Source organism: Haliotis asinina, chromosome 1 (genome assembly GCF_037392515.1).
Source record: "Haliotis asinina isolate JCU_RB_2024 chromosome 1, JCU_Hal_asi_v2, whole genome shotgun sequence".
NCBI lineage: Eukaryota > Metazoa > Mollusca > Gastropoda > Lepetellida > Haliotidae > Haliotis > Haliotis asinina.
Genome location: NC_090280.1, coordinates 102,988,677 through 103,010,615, shown reverse-complemented (window position 1 = coordinate 103,010,615; position 21,939 = coordinate 102,988,677). Strand labels below are relative to the sequence as shown.

General features: G+C 41.6%; 1 protein-coding gene across 2 annotated transcripts in view; it reads left to right on the top strand.

The window, feature by feature from the left end:
- Window positions 1-21,701, top strand: part of LOC137257367 (LIM/homeobox protein Lhx1-like) — a 56,145-nt gene extending 34,444 nt beyond the window's left edge. The window contains exons 5-6 of one of the 2 annotated variants that reach the window (XM_067794706.1): window positions 12,585-12,683; window positions 19,174-21,701. In XM_067794706.1, the coding sequence (XP_067650807.1) occupies window positions 12,585-12,683; window positions 19,174-19,358 (284 nt within the window). In that variant the 3' untranslated portion in view covers window positions 19,359-21,701. Of the gene's footprint in view, window positions 1-12,584; window positions 12,726-19,173 lie in introns of both variants that reach the window. The other variant, XM_067794697.1, reaches the window with a different exon arrangement.
- Window positions 21,702-21,939: the final 238 nt, after the last annotated feature.

Genomic DNA, 21,939 nt, shown 5'->3' with positions numbered 1-21,939 from the left:
TGGATCTAGTCGCAGACACATGCTCTATAACACATTTACACAAACATTATATTTCCAAACGTTTAATTAATTATTAAGGTAACAATAATGTAAGTAGGGCTATCGGTTGAATGGTTCTCATAGCAACAATTAATTTATATTCTGGATTTAGAGAAACGTGTGCTTTATAGGAAAAATATATCATCACATCCTTCAAACTGAAATAAGTAACGGCTGCCGTTTTATATTCTGTTTTTTTTTCTTTCTTTCCTATTTTTTTTATAAAATATCTATATTTGTATTTTTTGGGTAACACATATATGACAACATATTACATGACAGAGTAGTGCTCGAATTGCAAATAAATACCATCAAGGACGATACTTGTTTTCCTACAAGTGATAGAGAGGAACATCTTGTTTTGAAATAGTTTTCTCAAAGTCAGGATTAGGGTTATTGTTGAAAATTATGATTTTATCTGACATATTGTGACATTGTATGCTAATGCCATTTTTACAAATCAAATATGCGTTTGCAAGCAATAAATACGTTTTATTAAATATTTATGATAACGTTTCCAGATTGTTTTCTGTTTGTGGTGATGCCGTAAGCGATTTGTGAAAAAACTACAAGTTTTCCTAACGCCTAGCGGAAATGTGAATTATTAATACAGGTTGTGTGAAAACAGAACATTGCTATCGAGATATTCAAGTCGGGGATTGTAGTCAGTCCATCGGACTGTACACATGTGGTATGAAAATTCATATGCTATCATATTATTTGTTGTTTTTGTAACGGAATATATATTTTTTCGAACGATTCTTCAATTTTCATTTCTTTTGAGAAACGTGCAAAATATACTCTTTCGAGAAAATCCCCCCAAATTAATTGAAAAGCAGATTTTCACATAATCGCGATTAATCTGGTGACAGAGGTAAAGTTCTAACACGTGCCTGTGTTTATTATATCAAATACATCAAAGTAAGAAGTGTATATCAGGAGCGAATACGTTTACTGGAAAACCTTCGTTCAGAAAGAATATACAAGTCTCATCAATGAAACTAAAAATGTGTGAAGGTGCACAACTGGAGACGCATACTATGTAGAGGATGTTTGTGCGACAGTTCATGTACGCTGCACTGGTATTCCGATTTTATGCTTGAAATATACACTCAGAAATATCTTGTCAGTAAATCGACATCGATATTATTTCGATACATTTTCATAGCCTGTTGAGTTACTGCAGTAGCATAGACTAGTTTTGAGCATACCGGGGTTCATTGCTTTCTGTTATCGGCAATTATCGTTCAGGGGTGACAATGAGAGAGGGTACATCGTCCTTACAAATGTCTGTCAATACGGACAAGTGTCAGGCTGAGAGGGCGTTCTTAGGGTCGCCCCTCGACACACTGACGATATTAAAGGGACTGGGGTCTCAAGACTAACCGCGAATATCTGAGAGGATTCCGCCGCGTTGGGACAAAGGATAGGCGTTGGATTTAGGATCCGATGCTTAGTCTAGTATATATGATACAATTTTGTGTTTAGTTTGTAAGCTGATTTCAGTGTTTTCCTTATTGTCCATAGTAAGAGCGTTCAACGTCTTCAATATACGGCCTACACAACCATCCTTGCTTTGTAAGGGATTTACAATAGAGGCATTGTAGGGTAGTTTGGTTCTTGCTTAGATTGCGCCAAGCCGCTAAGACTTCCATACCACCTTTGGAGCGGAACAAAGGTTAGTTTGCGGGAGGGGGGCCTAGGCGTTCTGACCCTCCCCAGGGAGGGGGAGAGAGAGAAGACATTTGGTTTGTACCCCACATACAGGTGCGTGCTAGTGGGCGAACGGGCGTTCGTCTTTTGAAAACATCTCAATGTGGTCTGGTTGTCGCCCAGCATGCAATGGACGATTCAACCCAACATTTTATCAAGCACATATTCTTCGGCGCATTTTGCCAGCGCCATGCAGGGAGCTGTTGTTATTCTCGCCGACTTTCTTCACGGTAAAATTTCAAAACCGAAAAAATCGTCACCGCACAACAAAAGCAGCCCGGCAATATTGACAAACCGGCTCCAGCTGATTGTGACAAGACCTGCTTCCATTCCTCTGGGCTTAATGATCAGTTATCGATCTCACTCCAAAGTAATTATTTTCAGTTGTATCTAAACTCAGGTGCACTGTGATCTCGGCGTGTTAAAAATGAATGGTAAACAAGATTTAGTAAATAACATGATCATCAGGTGGTAAGCGGGGGTTCACAAATAACCCAGGTTACAGAAGGGTAACACACCGACTTATACACAAACACTGTTATACCACAGCATGTTCCCATTCATGTCACATTTGTTCATATCACATGTCATCTGCATAAATAGCAATAATGAAAATAACAACACTACTGATAATAACATATCTATGTAAATTTGATTATGCATCCATTTATTAAAGAGTTTTTAAGACGAAAAACTTGCTGATTTGTTCACACAGAATCATGCATGGCGCTATATGACATTTATAGTTTATAAACTTCATATTAATACAGATGTAGACATTTAAATATGCCTCTTTCTCAAACATTTCTTAGATATCTTGTAATAGCATGTATACAGATAACATACAAACATACACTCACGCGTACATATATATGATATACTGCGCTAGATGTCTATCCAAACACTTGCAGTATGTACACAACCGTCCCCCATGATAACATGACTATCAACCCACACAGTCAAGTGGCCCTAATGGTGCAGCGCTTCGGTGATGTGTTTGTTAACACATTAGATATTCTATCCTTGCAGATCCCCATTTTGCCAGATCAAAGATCATATGTGCATAAATACGGATTTTTTCACGGTGGATAAGATTGATATGTGTTCCCCTTATGATTTAACATAACCGAGTGACTGTTAAACACTCGAGCGACCTGGAGCTGGAGCTCGTCCATCCACCCGACGCTCTATCCTCAGGCTGCATCTCAACCTCGACCCATCTACCTGTTTCGTTTGATCGTAAAGAAATGTCTTGCCAGGCTCCTTCCCAAATTCCTATACCCTAGCTATTGTTCGGGAGCAAAAGCAATACGATTGTCGCTTTGAAGCGATATGTTTGTCGATGTTGTAAGATAGTGTTTTTATAACCACGACTCACAGGACGGACTGCTTTCATATCCACAACTTATGAATGGCCTTATGTCGAAATTCTGTTACCGGCGGTATAAGGTTCTTTGAAGCTGTACAAGTCGGAGTTGATAAAAATATCTTTTAATTTCTATAAGACTTGAGAACGCTCTCACCATTTCCTGTTTAATGGAGTGATAACAATGCAGCTATGTGACTGGTAACAAGCCTCGCCACCATCAACGACTTGAACGGCAACCTTCTCGGTATGACGTCACATTCGGCCGGGGAGGTATGCTATAAAATACTAATCACAACGTTCCGGAACGCCGGTTGACTATAGTCAACTATTTGTCAGGTGAGCAGTGGCGTCGACTTTGGGCTTGCATGAGCAGAGCTTGACACGTGGAACATCGTCTACAGTAGACTCCACTTCTACCCACACTGACACTTACGCGGGTGTTTGCCAAGGAGAAAAGGAATTAAATTTACATCATGGGATGAAGATACGGGCTGAAGATGGTGATGATTTACGAGCGTTGATGACGGCAATGTTGTTTGCCTATTTTCCGGACTGACGGGTGGGCAGTTAACGAAACACCCTGCAACGTTAAGCTTTAAACTGCTGCCGAAATCACCTCGTTGATTTTAGTGAAATGTTGTCAGCTTCTATACGTGTTGTGATGCCCATACATATGCTCAAATATGAAGCATAATTCTTATTTGAATACGGAACCCCCGTTCCGACGAGTGATTCCCAACGAAGAATGGGATGAAATGTTATATAACACCTTCTGTGTCGTTTAGTCGTTGCGATGTATGCTTTTATACTTTTATTGCATTTCAAACGATTATGTTTAACGCGCCAACGTAGGAGATGTCGTTTAATGTTAGTGACACCAGTGGTGGGAGTCCTAGTTTTAAAGTAGTCTTTATTTCTCAACCACCTACAAATCGAGGTTGTTTTGTAAGTCGTGTCACGAAAAGTGGGACCATTTGAAAACACGTGTCTGAAGGAATGGCGATGAATATTTTTTCAGAAAGAAATCAGCTTCCTACTAAAACTGTTACCCATGTAGGTGGTATGGCGGTTTAGGGTTTTATTTTGTACATAAATAATATGTTACGAGTGTTATAAATGAGGGATAATCTGTCATCATATACATATTGCTGAAAAGACTCCTGTCGAACAACACAAGCTCTGCTGGGTTGATGGGCGCTTTAACAGAAGCTGTTTAAGTCTCTTTGAAAATGACGAAAACTGAATATGTTCATTTGATTGAAAAAACTCTGAAATGTGCTATTTCTATTCATTCTAAAGGTTTGAAACTGAATAGGGATGTCTGAATGTTTCTCTTGTAATTAACAAGATCACCTATAGTATAATCTGATATCCATTAAACAGTCGTCAAGCTCCAGATAGTAAAATAATGGAGTAAAATCCGATCAACATGTTAATTGTTAGCCAATGAAATAATGTCAATCACTTAACTCCGTGACACCGGTCACTAGCTGACCAATCACATTCGTGCTTGACTGCACTTTCCGGAATGAGCATTCTTTAGTGAGACCCGGTAGAAATGACACTTGGAGTTGCTTATGTAATCTAATAGCTATCGGCATGGGATGGGCAAATATTGCCCGTGGCATATTATCCTAGGACTTTTGTATGGCGGGGATGTTTACTCTTCGCACCGGGTCATTGTCGCTATTGTTACTTTGTATTATAGGAAAATCATGACTTTTCTCAATAGAATTTAAGAATTGTTTGGAATTTTAGCGTTTGTTCAAATGTCACTCTGACCCAGAGGAAGTATTATCAATATGACTGAACTGATAACTGTGTTGATTAAAGTTTTGATCGCATATGGATAGAGTTTAATTAAACGGACGTGCTAGTTTAATCTGTGACAGTATGACTTTGGTTCCCTCGGGTGTCCTGTTTTCCTTAATGAGATAAAATTAAATGAAGAGTTCATCACAGCCTTGCATGTGACAAGGTATCGTTTTATGAGGATGTTTTTCTTTTTAGTGTAAATGGACACTCAGCAGGCCCGAGCTTCACAATATGTTTCCGATATTGAGCTCAGCGATATGTTGTTATTTATCTACGTCCATTAAGAGATGGTGTCAACTTGCGGGCAGTCAGTTCACCGACACGAAATTTGTGATTTGTCTCTGTACATTGTGTTGTGTAGCATCGACAAGGAACAAGCGGCAGCCTGTTGTCCACGGATGGAGGAATATGATTAATGTGGCCCTGAGTGGCTCGTCTTTCACTTGGGCCTGGCTAACTTGTCACAGGCACATCGGGGTTCCAGCTCACACAGACAAAGACTAAACCTCTACCCAGATTCTAGGAGTCACATGTGGAAGGACGGGTAGATCCTTTGACATTACCCCCCAGGGACTGTAGAGGGGAGGGACACATGGGCAATGGTAGACCTGTTGACCTTACCCCTAGAGACTGTAGAGGGGAGGGACACATGGGCGAGGGTAGATCTGTTGCCATTACTCCCACAGACGGGAGAGGGGAGGGGTACATAGGCGAGAGGCGAGGGTAGATCTGTTGACATTACCCAAGAGACAGGAGAGGGGAGAGGCACACATGGGTGAGAGGCGAGTGTAGATATGTTGACATTACTCCCAGAGACAGGATAAGGGAGGGGTACATAGGCGAGGGGCGAGGGTAGATCTGTTGACATTATCCAAGAGACAGGAGAGGGGAGGGGCACATAGGCGAGGGTAGATCTCGCATGAGGGTACTTTTAGTGACGTGTTCTAGTGTTGGGGCTGTTGCTGATCCCCTCCCTCGTCGGCGAGTATACTTGGGTAGAATTGCTGACGATACCCCATGGAGAGGGAGGGGGTGCAATCGGGCCAGGGTAGTTTTAGTGACGTCATACACCCCTCCCCCTCATCAACGAGATTGGCATCTCTTTTTGGTGGGTTCCCAGTCCCGCCCTTCGTCATTCCGTGGGCAAGGGATCTACAGACTTTACCCCAAGGCTTTGGGGGATGGGAGGGGAGGATGCCAAACTTTTGCTCCTGTCCTCTCTTCAGTACCACGAGGATGGGGTAGAGGCGGGGAATCTTGAGCAAGCGCACCCCCAGGGTATATGAAGTGGGTACGGTGGCCTGCCAGATTGACCCACCAAGTGCAGGTTGGTGGTATAAGCCCGAATGGCAAGTTTCCTTTCGACTGTTTGCTTTTCTGTGATCTGGTGAAGTGTAGTGTACTATTACCGATGTTCTAGTGTTATGTGAGTGCGGTGTTATGGTGTTATATTAGCGTTAATACAGAGTTATTGGAGTGTTAACACTGCTCTAGTGCCAGTGTTAGTGTAGTGTTGAAGCTGATCTAGTATTGGTGTTACTGAATGTGTAGTGTTTTGTTAAGTTGTCCTATTATAGTGCTTGTAGTGTTAAGTTGTTCTAGTGTTGATGTTAGTTAGATGTAGCGTTAGTGTAGTGCTGCTCAGTCACATAGACCCTGAAGTAAATATGTCCAAGAAAACCCACGTATGTCTAGACAATATGGCAAGTCTAGATTTCTTCAGCTTCAAGAAAATGAAGAAAATGTCAGGGCTCTTTTTTTATTATATTTTATTTTTTTAACTGCGCATTTTTCTGTTGTAAACTACGTTGATTTGATTTAGTTGTTATTCTAGTGCTAAAGTTGGCCTAGTTTTAATGTTAGTTGTGATGTGGTATTAGAGTCTTTACATGGTGGTGGTTATGCTTGGTGAGGGCGGTGTAGGGTTCATGTCTGAGTGTCGATGTCGAAGTGTGAAGTAACTTGTCTTGGCTCTTGTGAAACCGAGGATCTGACCATTATCCCCCGGCTTATCCATGACGTAGACGAAGAATATCACCTCTCTCACACCGGGAACCTGCTGAAACTTTAGACAGGTTCAAACAGAATTATCCTGGGAATTTCACACCTTAAAGATCATACCTATCCCCAACGCTCAGCGGTTACAGGTGTTGCTGCAGTGAAGATAGGGGTACGGGGTAGCAGCTGGGGTGGGGGACAGTATGGGATGGAAGATGATGTTATTACCCATGCATAGCTGTGACAAACTTGCAGCCTGAAACCGCGAGTATCAAGAATATACAGTAATACACATGCCCACATGGCAGCAGTATGTAGCGGCTATGCTGATTCCGTAGATGGCGTTTAGCTTAAGCAATGAACTATATATCCCCCTTTTCATATATATTTTGACGTGATAGAAGTCACATCGAATGCCTTCGATTTCTGCAGATGAAAAACCTTGACTCACTACACAGAGAATTGTATGACGAAACCTTCGAATTGTAGTTTCATCATCTGTCTGAAAAACTAAATGCTTATTACAAGCAATTGGAGCTCATTAGTTTTGATACAGGCATAATTCACGCGTTATCAAATATGGCTGCATGGAGTGATATATTTTTGTAGCGGTGGACATACGTCATGTAAAGCTGTGATGTAAGTCATGCTAGTACCCGAATACACGCCATGCATACGTCATCGGCAAATCACGTGACAGGATCTGGCATCGATCTCACCGATACTGACCACGGGGAATGGCTTCACATGCACAGATTGAATACCGGCTATTGTATGATGAGTTGTGACAGTATATTCGCCATTTGATGGATATAAACGATAAAAAATTGAATGTTTTTATGTCTGATCGCGTGCATTCTGCCGCTTGGATCAGCAGCATTTCACATTACCTGCTTTTGGTACTGAACCCAGCAACCTCTGCTAGCTGACAAGCCGCTCATCGCCACGTGATAACGTCAATGATAAGTGCTTATCGGTGCTGACTGAAACGATGAAAGTTACCGTAGAGCGGTCTTTGGTTTGTCATCGAATCACTAGGGGGCGCTCGAGCGAGAGTGTGAAAATGAGACGGGTAAAGCTTGCGAAATGATTCTTCATATTCTTCTGTATAAAATATGGATTCTTGAATTAATAAAATTTTCTGAAAATAAAAACGATGACATCGTGGATTTGTAAATTGGAAAATATTATAAAAAAGAATAGGTTAGTGATATGAAACAATTTGTTTATAATATATGATGTTACAGAACACCCGTATTTTCTTACTTTCCAGCATATCGACGTATTCCTCCCTGTCCATTGTGTAGCGTACACTTGAACGATGTTCGACAAAAGGCACGGAGCTTTCTCTTGTTAAAGACCATTTGGCAGGACAGCATTTATGTATTATGTATGAGCTAAGTGCTAATGTAGCATAAATTTCAAAAAGGACATTTTTGTTAAGAAAAAATAGCAAATTCTTCTGTCAAGAATTAACATGATAGACACATTACTGTCAAGCAGTTTGTGATAATATTCCTATAGTATCGCCCTCGTCAAGCTGAATGTTGATACGGGTTAGAATTACGTACGCATGCCGCTTTCAATGGCCCCCAAATCGCCGTATTATTGCGCGGTGAGGAGAACATCTGTCCATGATTCCACATCTGACAGCGGGGGGCAAAAAAATATGGCTTACCTAGACCTAAATTATAGATAATAAATCATAGACAACTGTGCTTTGACGACAATCCCCAGATTAGATATAGGCATAGTGAAGGCACATGAAAGGCCAACTCGGCAACGTTGGGCGGAAGGTCGCGTGAAATCTCTCGATATTCGGCGTTACTTTTCAAGCTTACATATGTGATATGTTTTACAATTAGTACGAGAGTTCATCCACGCAAGATCGTACATAACCCGGTTTCTTTGTTTCGTGGGCAGTATTTCCGATGTTCATTCATTGAAAAACACGACCCATTTGTGTATGCAAACAAAATGTCAATCACTTGGTTTTCAATTTAATAATAATTGTAATAATAAACGCAAAAGAAAAAATCGAACAATAATCCCAAATCACTCAAAACCCATGGTTTATGAGCCACAACTGTAACTCGGTTATTCAGTTTGTATGCAGTGGATCGTCTCCTATCCCTTCAATGTGGTTACAACTATTTCACTGTGTAATGCTCGGGTCGTTCAAACTATTGACAAAATAATCATAACGTTATTTATATGAAGAAAGAGCATGACTTGTTACAAAATGTAATGCAGTGTTCCTTGTAAACCGCTCAATGACATTCTCCTGTAATACGAGTGCTAGATGTAATCTAACCTCAGCTCTCCAGTATTCTGACCCGTGTAGAAGTGCGTCCGTCGTACACAGATGTAGATACTGAGTGGCTATGGCAGCGTAGCTCCGCCCATGTGAATATATTACTCGACACGACGTTGGTCAGCGAAGTTGTTTATGGTGGCGCGAACAAGACGCATGTTGTGTTTCTCGGCTAGAATGTCACCTTGTCCCCAATGGGATCGCTCGGGGATTGTACCAAGCCTTCTACACCGTAGATCCGTACCTACTGATTGATCTTGCAACATGTGTCAAAATTACTCTCGGTGTCAAACATATTTTCTGTTAAAAAATCGATGTTTCCTATGTCGTCAGTGCGTTCGTGAGATTCACTGGTTAATAAAATTATGTTAAGTAGGACAGAACTTTAAGGGTTAATTATATTTCTGCCGAAATGTAGGGCGAATTTGTATAATGTAATTAGACAGATTGAACGTGGTTTTGGCCATATGTTTTCTACGTGTCCCCAATTTACTCGTCAAAGTACACCTCTCCTTCGTCATTAACCAGGTTGAACCAAGCCATCCAACCGAACACGGGCACCTGATCCACCACCCGAGACAGCCTGCAGACACGCGGGTCGGTCGGTCGCAATTGAACATTCAGATTTGACGCATCATTGGTATCAGTTCATCTCTAAAAAAGTATTAGTACAATAAAGGGCTTATTATTCTACATCGCGCTGAATCGGTTGTGATTTTCTTGATATGCCATGGCGATGTCACCTACGAGAGCGCGCGGCTACAGCGAGATTGTTATCATTCTCAGTCTTTCAACAGTTTCCTATTTTTGTCTTACACCCGACAGGGTGTCAGCTAGACGATAAGGCAGACTCGTCAGGCTGTCATCCCCACCACCCGCACCCCTACCCTAGCAAGGCGACCACCCTCATGTGGCGGGTCACACCCGAACCGGACCACCCATCTCCTCCCGCCATTGGTAGTACACGCTCTATCTCATGAAACAATTAGATCACAACATCAACAACCATTTGTTTCTACCCACCCAATCAATTTTTGGGGTACGTATGTGTGTCCGAACAACAACGACATGCCCATCCCAACGCTTACATATAATTAGTAGAAATATAGTATATATAACTGAATGTAAATGAAAACGTCTCCATTTTTTTATGCAACAAAACACACAAATCAACAATATTGAATTTTGCAATATTGTTCCTAAAACTGCTCCAGAATTTGCACACGTCTCAGAAAATACAAGAAATATTCTTTGCCATTTTTAAGTAATATTAGAAGCAGGGACTCACGGACACATATCCTATTGAAAATGGTCAAGATTCGACTCGTTAAACGTTCGTATCACGGTAACCGGTAATGAATCACATTGCCTTGAAAAATATATTTATCAATGATTTTATCGAATTTACTCACACAACGGCAGTTTAATTCTATTTGAAACCTGTTATTAAAATATCTAGTCGGAAAAATTGTAAAAGCTCGTATACAGATGCAGAAATTTCATACGCAAGCTGTGATCAAAATATGAATTTGTACACGACTAACCAAAGACAAATGTATCGACAATAACGCGGGATAATAGCTCGATTCGTCACGTTAAGCTATGGGGTGGTGTATTTTGTAGGTTGGCTGTATGTCAATACATGTCGCTTTATCTGCAACACATGTTGAGGGATAGTTATAGAAAATCACTCATACAAATATATTATTAGTTCCGGAAGTGCACAGAGGAATAGAGCTAACAAGGTCACCGGTGGGAAACAAGATGAAGCCATGAAATGAAACAGGCACCGCGTCCCTCCATCACTTGTGCGCCACTTAATAGTTAGCGGGTGAGTCGATGTGACTAAAACCAATAAAGGAGTAATTGTTTCTGGGTTCATTAATGTGACTGAATACATTTACATTTGTCATAAGACGAACAGGTACAGTCAGACTTTGTAATGGATATATTAGAAGTTTGGAAATGGTGAGTTTCTGAAAATATATAGGGATTCTAGAAATAGGAAAATCATGTTTGTGGCAACTTTATATTACTGTCACTGTTAGTCCGAACACTGTTAATCTGGGCACCTCTGGAAACTTGAATCTGAAGCGATAGTATAACACAGTGGTAAATCTGAACTCGGCGTTAATCAGGGCGGCGTCAGCCCATACTGTTCATATTAAGGAGTGTGTAGTGTCTAGCGCTTTTTATCAAATGTGACATGTATATCCTCGGACTAGGCTCTAAACAGTACCAACAACCGTAATAATAATAATATTAATGGTAATGAGGATAAATACTACGACTACTTCTATTCAATAATGTGCAATATTGTTCAAATATATTATAATAATTTTGATGTCTCCATAAGTCCAAATACTGTTAAGGTATAAACCATACCTGAATTAATTTGTCCACTAGCTTACAGATAGACACCTATTGTACTAAGTCTAACACCCAACTAGATATTAAATGTATTCATGCGTGAGATCACCTTGGAGGTTATAGATATATGTGCTACATGCATATGCATTAAACATAAACCAGCAAATGTGCCTGAATGCACACTCATCTCTGCAGTGAAGCTGTCATGTCGTTAACACCAAGGAGTCGATGTTCACAAAACTGATATGACTAGCAAAAAAACCCAACATATATAAATCCAGTTAAAATGCTGTTGAATTTCAAGCCTGCATGTGCGAGGGCTTGTTTGATGGTTGTAGTAACAGGTCATACACCTGTGTCGTTTATCTCCGACAAGGGGAGGAGGAGGACGTGGTAACATGCTGCTCACTTAACTCGTATCTCGTCATTCTATCGGTTCTCCGCTTCTACTAGATCATCGGATTTCATTGTCAATGTATTTTGCGAGTGTTTTAACAGTTTCGCGAATCTGGTATCTATTAGTATTGAATTGTAAACTGAAATTGATAAGCTCTCATAAAACATATTTCTATGATTTTTGATCATATATTTCCATTGCCTGTGCGTGCATTGTGATCGTCATGTGTATTTTGATGGTTTTGTGTGATGGTAACTATGATATATGATATTTATGACTAATGTGTTTTGCATTTATTCCATTAGAACCAGACTGAAATTATCACATATTTCCTTCAATTACAAGAACTTGGAAATATGACACGATCAGGTGTCATAAATTTTCTCGCAATGACATAAAATATTTGATTTGTCGATGGTTGTCGATGATATATAAGTATACAGTTTGAGCAAGATATATTTTACCTAGTCAGCAAAAATTCATGTTGTCACGTGCATTTGGATATGTTAATGTGAAACATAAATAGATCATTATATGTTGAAAATACATTTCTTCTTCTTTTTTTTCAGATAATGGACAGGAATTCTATCCTGGTTACCAAGGTTACAACGAGTTTTTCCTAGGTCAAGGTCAAGACGGCAGCATTGGCTTCCTGCCTCCCTCTCAAGGTACCCCTCCTCTGACTTTAGACCCTTCAATGCACCCACCAGGTATGTTCAAGGGAGATAATCCTGACATACCTGTTCCGAGCCATGCACGGAACAAACCCAGTCGAGAAACGGCTTCAATGACATTTTTTAAATAATCTACTCTGTAAAAATTATTATACATAATGTTGCCATTATCCTTACATAAATTAAAATTTTGAATATTATTGCTTTCTTTTTCCTGATCGAGGTCGTAATACTGTTTATGCCTAATCATGTAAATTATGTCTTTTGGTGAAAAGGGAAAAATATATTTTGTTTGAAAAATTGAAAAATTATTTTGAAAACGTGAATTGTTCTCCCAAGGCTTTACGCGCTCACTAACACCTGTCTTTTACTATAGGAGAAAGTTTTCCCCCACTCCCCCATCTGTACCTTAAGCCTATGTCTGGTGACCACGCCCTGAGTGCTCGAACATTGCTAACGGCTGCTTAAAACCCAACGCACTCACTTACTCATAACTCTTGTGAGAACAAAGCGTATTATTTGAACTAAACATCTTGTGCTTGTAGTTCTGTACCAATACAATGAATGGTCTTTGTTTAAATTAATAACGCTTCACCATCTACCACGGCATGTCAGCCTCTGCTACATCACCCCCTCGATGTTGTGGGCAGGCACCCCGACGGGCTGTTTGTAATTAACATTGTTTGGTAACACAAGTCAGTGATAGTAACTTGTTAAGAATCACTGACCAGGAAAATAATTAGTCAGTCATCGGGATGCTGATACAACTTGCGCAATCCTATAAGACGCGCAGCGGTACTTGACAATTATTATGCAAGCTATCGGTGGGTTTACAAACACTGGTACAAATGTTAAGGACACGATACGTAGACTCACTCCATCATTCCCAGAGTGGAACATATGGACAGCCATCTCCCAGCCATTGCTCACATGGAATCATTGTGCCCCTCATTCCGTCTTCAACATTCAATAGTAATTAAGTCCTTCACAACAGAACCTCAGCATTCTTCTTTTCGTTAGGTCATTAATTACTTGTATGATAAAGAAGTCCCAGAAATGCCGTTCTTGGTCGAGATTTGTGATAGACTAAACGAGACAGCCTCGGGCCCAGTGGAGCTCTTCAGCGCAGGAAGTCCAAAAAGGACAAGTTCAATAGTTCTCTAGTCTTGGAAGTCACAGAAGTTTGTGAACGGCACGAGTATGTAGCCTGTTCGAGCTGCCAGTGATTTAGATCGTGAATCCCCGCGCTACCGGCCATTCTCTCACAAATATGAGCCGTGCCTTTAATTACAAAGGATGATTGCATAGATCGAGTGTTATGATATGCCGCGAGGGAGAACGGGGCTTGAGCAAATGCCGCCATTCCAAGGAGTTATAGGAAATTTATCCGTAGAGTCTTGGAGATCATCTATCACCAAGTATCCCCCTTCTCCCTTGCCGTTATCTCCCCAAAGCCCGGGGGATTACGCTCAATCGATTATGTCCCTCCAACCAGCTGACTCCGGACCGGCTGTATAGAGAGAGTGTTTTGACAGGCGCTTTTTATAATTATCTGTCGATTATGGTGGAAGGGCTCAACTCAATGCTTGTCTTCAGGGTCGGGACTTGCCACCCATGTAATAAAGACATCACTAGCCAGAAAGGAAAGATTAATATCGAAAGATTATGCAAAAGAATTCTTTGGACCGTTGACATGATGTGCCCGGAAATATAAAAGAAAGAAAACTTTCTTAAGAAAAGCTGCTTGAAAAACTTGACTCATGCTTAATTAACGATGAGGATGGTCACCCATCACGTGATCTGTCGAAGATTTATACGTAAAAATAATTTTTGCTAACGGCGAATATTTTCTTAATTATATAAATCGTTTTGGATTTATGAGCATTTGAAAACATAGCGAAACACGCATAGACCATAATCATTTCAATTAAGCCACGACATAGGAGGTCGTGTTTAAGGACTCTCGTGATCTGCTGAAGAGAGGCTTTCACTCACCTAGACCTACTTCACCCCGCTTCAAAAAGCCATCGGTCCCCTGAACACGGAGCATGGTGCGATTTTATCAGCTTATAATTCAAAACAGAATGTCGTTTTAGTGTTTTCGCCAACTTAAAAGGGTGCGTACGAGATGCGTAAATGTAAGACACTTGCGCACGTGCATGCCAAGAGCGCGCACGGCTCAGAGAGACATACACCCACGACACGGACTTTAAATTCGTTTCGGCGCCCGCACCATTCCGCAAATGTTCTGCACTTGTGTCTGTCGCTCATAGCCCCCTATCGGCCGCCCTCTTCACAGTAGGTGAAACGACCTCTGGTAGCAACGAAGGAAATCAATTAATTTCGTAAAGAGAACAACATTGTGTGAATATTTCCATACTCAGTGTTTTGCAGGAGCATCTGTTTGTATGTATTGAATGTACCTAACGGAATGAGTTCCCGGCCGTGGGGATCACTGGACAGCTGATTGCTTTCCATGACCTCCAGGATGGGTTCAGACCTCCTGATAAATCTTAAAAGATCCGTGTCCACCGTAAATTATGCAATAAATAACCCTAGGCTTAGTGCCCCATAAACATATATCTTCTACTTCAGTTCGATAAGGTCGTTCTTGAAGCGATGAACAAACCCGCCTTCATTCACGATGTTGTAAAGCAAGTTCATGCCACGGAGAACGTCTTGTCAATCAGTCATTTTGGTTCCATCTGTCCATTTACACAAACTAACACCCATGAACGCCAACATAGCAGCCGCGTTCTATGAATGAAATTAAAAATAGAAATACCATTGGTTATATTTAACAAGAACTATTGAAAAGGTTTATTTTCCAAAACTAGACATGCGAAGTCATCTATGTTCAAACACATAATAGACAGTAGTTTTTAAATGTCTATTGATATAAAATGTTTCAATTTAAATAATTTCAGTTGCACGGAATTACAAATAAGAGTATTAAATATACTTTTCACACTGAGGACAAGGACCCGTGCTTGTATCAGTTTATCCTGGGAGTCCCGCCTGCTTCTGCATAAGGCAAACAATTTGACAGATAATGCATATTAGCACAGCCACCTTGTTCTTATATCCCAACGAACAGGACATTGTCCTTCAGACAAGACCAATGACGTCATCACTAACATTGCCTCGCCTCAACAACGGAAGATTTAGATTTGTCACAACGAAGGAACGACATACCCGTCGAAGTCGTCGTGCTGTATTTTTCTCAACATATCGGAAATGCAGTTTTGTAGATGAGGACTGCCATGTTCTGGCACATACGCTGTCCATAGTCAAATAGACATATGGTAATTCGAAAAGTATTCTCAACTGTCTAATTAACACTCCAAACACTCCGGCTTTGCTGGGCCGTGAGGGAGAATAATTTCTCGCACTTGGCGGCTGTCAGCGACATTTTAGCTTCAAATGGTTGCTATCTCCGTCTTTGTTCACCCCGAGCACGTGTTTGACGATCGATCTTCACGGATACCAGACCCGGACTCACTTCCGGGATGGGGTCAGGGCGGCTCCACGGTTGCCCCTCTGCCATTTGTTGTGCAAACTTTGTCACGTCTTCTTTGAAAATAGTTCCGTCACGCTTGGCGTTATCTGGACTCTTCACGACGCACTTCCGGCCATTCACACCCGTGATCATTCAATCTGCCATTGGGGATTGTTGGCATGTGAGAAGACTACTTTCGACCATTGTATTATGTCAACAACTACATCGACTGTGACAACTACTACGTGGCACTCTGGATGTTGTCACGACTACTACTACTACTTGTACTACACCTGCTCAGCCTCCCTGGCCTTGAACCCTGGAAACACTACTTGGATTTGTAGGTATCTCATGGACAAAACTCAGGGTTATATCAAAGTTGTTTTCGTCGTCAGGCACGACTGTTACTACGAACAACAACAACAACAACAACAACAACTACTACTACTACTACTACTACTACTACTACTCACAGTACCATTACCGCTGACGCTACTACTTCTAGTACTAAAACCACCACCACTACTACTACTACTACTACTACTACTACCACCAATAATACCTCCACCCCATTCTCATCCTCGGCATCAAGCGTGTTACAACACCAACTGTAACATGCCCACACCGGCTGCTACCCAACATCCACGACGACTGCAGTGACATCCGCCCAGCATATGCAGCTGTTGCCGCATCGCCTACCTTTGTCAGCAGAGGGTATGCCCAACTGTCATCCGCAATCCTCCTTACGTTCGCTCAATCTTAGCTGACAGACAGCATTTCTGACAACTATGTTTGATTGTCACGTGGATATGTTTCACTCATCAACGTATATCGCTCTACCTACCTCCCCATTCCCGACATGGGTGGTGTTTCGAGTCAGGGGGAAGACTGACAATAATGTACTTCACGTATGTTTACACACAGAGAAGCAATACTGAGTACGCTAGCAAGAACGCTTGCAGTTCGAAAGAAACATCCATCATTTGCAATGGGGATTAGGAGCAATAATAACCGCGGGCAGTCGATACGTATTCTAATTCTCAAACCTAGCAACCGTTCCGACTTCGTGACCGTTCCGACTTTCAACTAGTATTTGGATTAGGTGTATTATTAATCGGTCGATCTGTATTCAAGGTTCTCTAAATTAGGTATAGCCGGGACTTAGAAATTCAACTAGTATGTCGACATGGACAAAAGATCTTAGGTGGCACCGCTCTTTTTCATTTTGCAAAAGAACATTTAACTGTTTCCATTTGTTTCTGAAACCCAAACCGATAGATACATCCAAAAGTGTATTTCCGGAACCTTAAACCCTTATGTCTGGAGATGAGGTACTTTCCTTACCCTTGCCTCAACTTCCCGATTTCCTAAATCGCCCTCCTGTTCTTTCAGCTGCACTCATATCGTTCCATCTCGTTTGAAACCCAGTGGCTGAGTTTTATTGCTATACACTGGCCATTTATGTCAAAAGAGGCAGAGAGTGTCTCGTTCTAGCAGGCTTCAAGAGGGCCATTGTTTGTCTCCTGAGTCTCGGAAGGTCCATAAAATGCCAGGAAAGAGAATGTTTAACATGAGAATCAGCCAAACTTTTCACCAATGTACGTGTTCTTCACGCTATGCATCTAGATACCGGCTTTAAAATTGATGAATGTCCGTTTGAGCCCGTGCGTGTGCCTTGAAGGCAGCGTGCGCGGAAGTTCTCAATACTTTAACCGCATCTTCATCCAAATCCATGCATTCCATGTCATAAATGCTTTTTACGATCTTCTCCCAGACCGTTTTTGTGTTCTGACAACCCAGAACCCCAAGGCATGTGTTAGACATGCACCAAGAAGCGAAATATTCAACAAAGCGGTACTAGATTTGTTGTGACTTGGCCTTTCTTTGACTAAATCACCACCCTTTGATTTCCGCAGGACGGTTTATCGTTGCCTAATTAGACGCATATGGCCACGGCGTGCAGAAAAGGGGGTTTCCAAGACGCTAGCACTGATCTTATCGCTGAAAGTCACCATTGCATTCCGTTGGTACAAAAAACGACCACTTCGTAGGTTGTTTCAACTGTCTACGCAGCGTTCCCAAAGTGCTTTAGGATTGTAAACTCCCAACGATCTCCAGCTGATGGTTTATACGACGCCCAAACTGTCACCGGAATTTATCTTCAGGAAAATACTAGCATTTTGCCCACGTCTCTTCGATGCGTGTTGACAGGTCTTAGATTTTTGACTTGAAATGATGATAAACAAACGACCCAAACAAAACTTAATAGGTTTCTTTAACGACACTGTGGAACATTTACTTTGTATTTTCATGCTGATATAATCAGACCGTTAAAACACTTGAACTGCTGGACATTCTGTTAAGGATTGACGACGCACTATTAATCTTTGGACGTTTGTATTTCAATGTCACGTTTGTGTTTCAATGTCACGTTTGTTGCGATATTGATAACAGTACGCGCCCGTCTCATCAAGGCAAATATTTGTGAAGCAGTGATGCGGATCAAAAGGCATTTATGACACACTCATTGGTTGATGCATGTCCAAATTAGGCATTACAAAATATGAAACGAGAAGCTTTGAAGCCAGTTGGGACTGCTGGTTAACCATACGAAATAAGTCCATTGTTATATGTGAATGAGTGAGTGAGTGAGTGAACACCAGAAATGGGCTTCCCACATGGTGTTCATGTCGGGAATCGAAGCCAGGTCCTCGGCGTGAGGAACGAACGGTTTAGCGACTAGGGTAACCCCCACTGCCCCCCCCCCCCCCCCCTTATACACTGGACAAAATGCGTTAGGAATATTGATATTTTCATGATTGATATTTCATCAGTGTGTCAATGAATAAACAGATCATAATTTCAAAATTTACACATATTCCAAACTATTTTTGTCTAGTATATGTGAGATCTTACATGATATTTGGTATATTTGTTTTGGTGGAATTTGTGAATAGTTTGTAACGTAGTTTTGTTTGTTTTCAGGGTTAGGCCAGGAAGGGCAGTTTCTACCTGGAGATATCCTTCCGCCAGCCTCTACCCCCGAACCAATGCCGCTTCACGGACACGATGGTTCGTTTATTCCGCGCTCAATTCCAGGGACTCCTTTCAGCCAGTCTCTGTCCCAGTCCCTCAGCCATCACCACCCGGAAATGTCCGAAGCATGGTGACAGTGAATCGGGCCGTGCGCAGTGAAGATGCGCAATCACATCACGGGTCATACCTAGAGTACAAGCATTGTACACGGCTACCAGAAAGTGTCCGAGGTCACTGTGACGCGTCAAGACATGATTTGTGTGTTGAATTGTGATTAGTGGCTGTCCCCATACCGGCAGTTGGATGACGCAACTTCCTGTAAACTGAATTCTGGGAAAAGCGACTGGACAGCAACAAGTGAGCGAGAAAGAACAACACATTTCACTAAATCAATGTCTCGTGCATCAAGGGTCAAGGACTACTCGAGGGAAGGCTTCGACTCATGTGCCATGGACACTGTGTAGCTCGACCTTCGAGACATCCGGACTAAATGTACATTTGGTAAAACAGATGTTGATTTTACATAATAATGAAGCATAATTTAAATCTGTACATAATTCGTCATTTTTCGTGACAAGCATAGTGTCTGTCCTCTGTATGTATTTTGTTCAGTGTCTGCCAGTATCCCTCGTAGTGAGGGAGGTATAAAGATGAACTTCGTAAGACCCCACGACCCGTAGCTGTGCCCTAGATGTAAAGAAGTCCCTAATTTATGCTGGAAAACTTCAGTCGCTCGTTTGAGCTTAACACAGTCCTAAAACTGTTTACCAAAGCGCGTGGCTCGAATAACTATCGGGGTCAAGGAGTGCACGTACCCAGCCTGCGTACGAAGAGTCTGCGCAGACCACGTAACTACTCACCCAACTAAGCTTCATGTTGACTGCAGTTGATAGCATAAAGGCCGTACATGTACAATGTTTTATCTCATTTGACTTCAATTATCTCCCCTCTTCGCGACTAAACGTTTGAAGCTCGCTACAATGCCCCTGCTCGTCCGCTGTGCCCTCCGTCCTTTTCTAGTCCGTATTCGTTTGAAACAAACGGGAGGGAGCTATGTCAATCTACAGCCATAAATGTCCCATAGAAAGGTTTACAGAATGGTTGGAACAATTTGGCTTTGAAACCTAAACTGAGTTAGTCTCGGGTCCATTTTCTGTGTAAACATGCTTTAGGTTTTGAAATAAAATGGAAGGTCTCCGAGGACAGTCACGTGACACATACACGCACGAGATTCCAAAGCTGCCTGGTCTCAAGGGGAGAGCTATTACAAAGGTAAACTTGCTTCCCGCGACGAGGAATGAAATTTTAATGGATAATCCGTTAGCGATTTAATACCTCGGCGGCAACTGAGAGCTTTTAATTCTTCCTCTGTTGTTCAATGCTGGCTGAGATTTGATATTCGCTCAAATACCAAACATATCGGGATTGTGTGCTGTGTTTACCTGGCGCACTTGTGTAGGGACCGTTGCAAGGGAGGAAATCACATCAACTCTAAGCAGTCTTGCATATTAAATTAAAGAGGGCTTTATTCAGCCGCCTCAACGCGACAATAACTTTATGAATCGCTCGGCTGGAATTACTGTTTATTTTCGGAGGGAACCTTTACTAACCGTTATTATTCCCATTCAAACGACAACCTACAAAACCCATTACCAGCATCAGCGGCAGAAAACACACAAAACAATCGCTTTTGGGATGATAGCTTCCCGTATTATCATGCGAAACAATGGCTGAAATAGCTGTACTCAACGTACGAAACAACGGTTTAACAGGGTGATTGACTTCGTATGTTTCCAGTTCAATATGGTGGCCCCTCGTGTTCAGTGTTCTGTTTTATCATCGTCACAATGTAGTGCTCCTATGTCTTACCATGGATATGTTTCACCTCAGGTACTTGGTGCAAAGTCCCGTATGAGCTTGGTGTGTGCGGTGGTTTCTCGCCACGTGTTAGCACCAAAAAACTACGGATACCACATATGAAAGGTTCTGTAATATATTTACGAACGTTTTCCAAAAGTAGAAATGACTAGTGCTAACGATTTTTCACAAGCTGTTACATGCGTGGATATTATACAGACCAACGATGTTACATCCTTGTTCATTCTTTAATAACTGTAATAACAAGATCAATTCCAAAATCAGTTGACACTCGTCACCATAAAAAGTGCTATTTATTTTCAGAATTTTACTTTTTCAACTGGTATCAAAAGCATCCTTTGACCATTATACACAATAGGCATGGTGCACTGCTCCCAGTATTATGAAGAAAACACACCGCAGAATATCAGCTCATACGGAAGGATTTTCACCCATAACAATTTTCTTAAACTATAATTTCCAAACGAATCCTCGAAATTTTCAATGTGAATATGACGACCACTTGCTGTGGTGCTCCAGCTGTGGAGTGTTACCGCAGTGAGGACCGTATCAGGCCCAACACTATAATCCCAAACAAATAAAATGAAATTCCACACCAATTGGTTTTATTTACGTGTTTGTTCAGAACAACCTGGGACCCAGCAGGCCGCGAGCCTGGGGGAGGGTTGCCAGTTGCCGGTCCTGAGCTGTGTTTGGGGACAAGAAGATGGAGAATGGTCCAGATGTAGACTAATGGCTCACTCGAGAGTCTACAGTGTTAACACGTTGACGCAGAACAACGAGATGAAAAAGGTCTGAGAAACATGTCCATCTCTACCGTATTAACGCTAGACATCC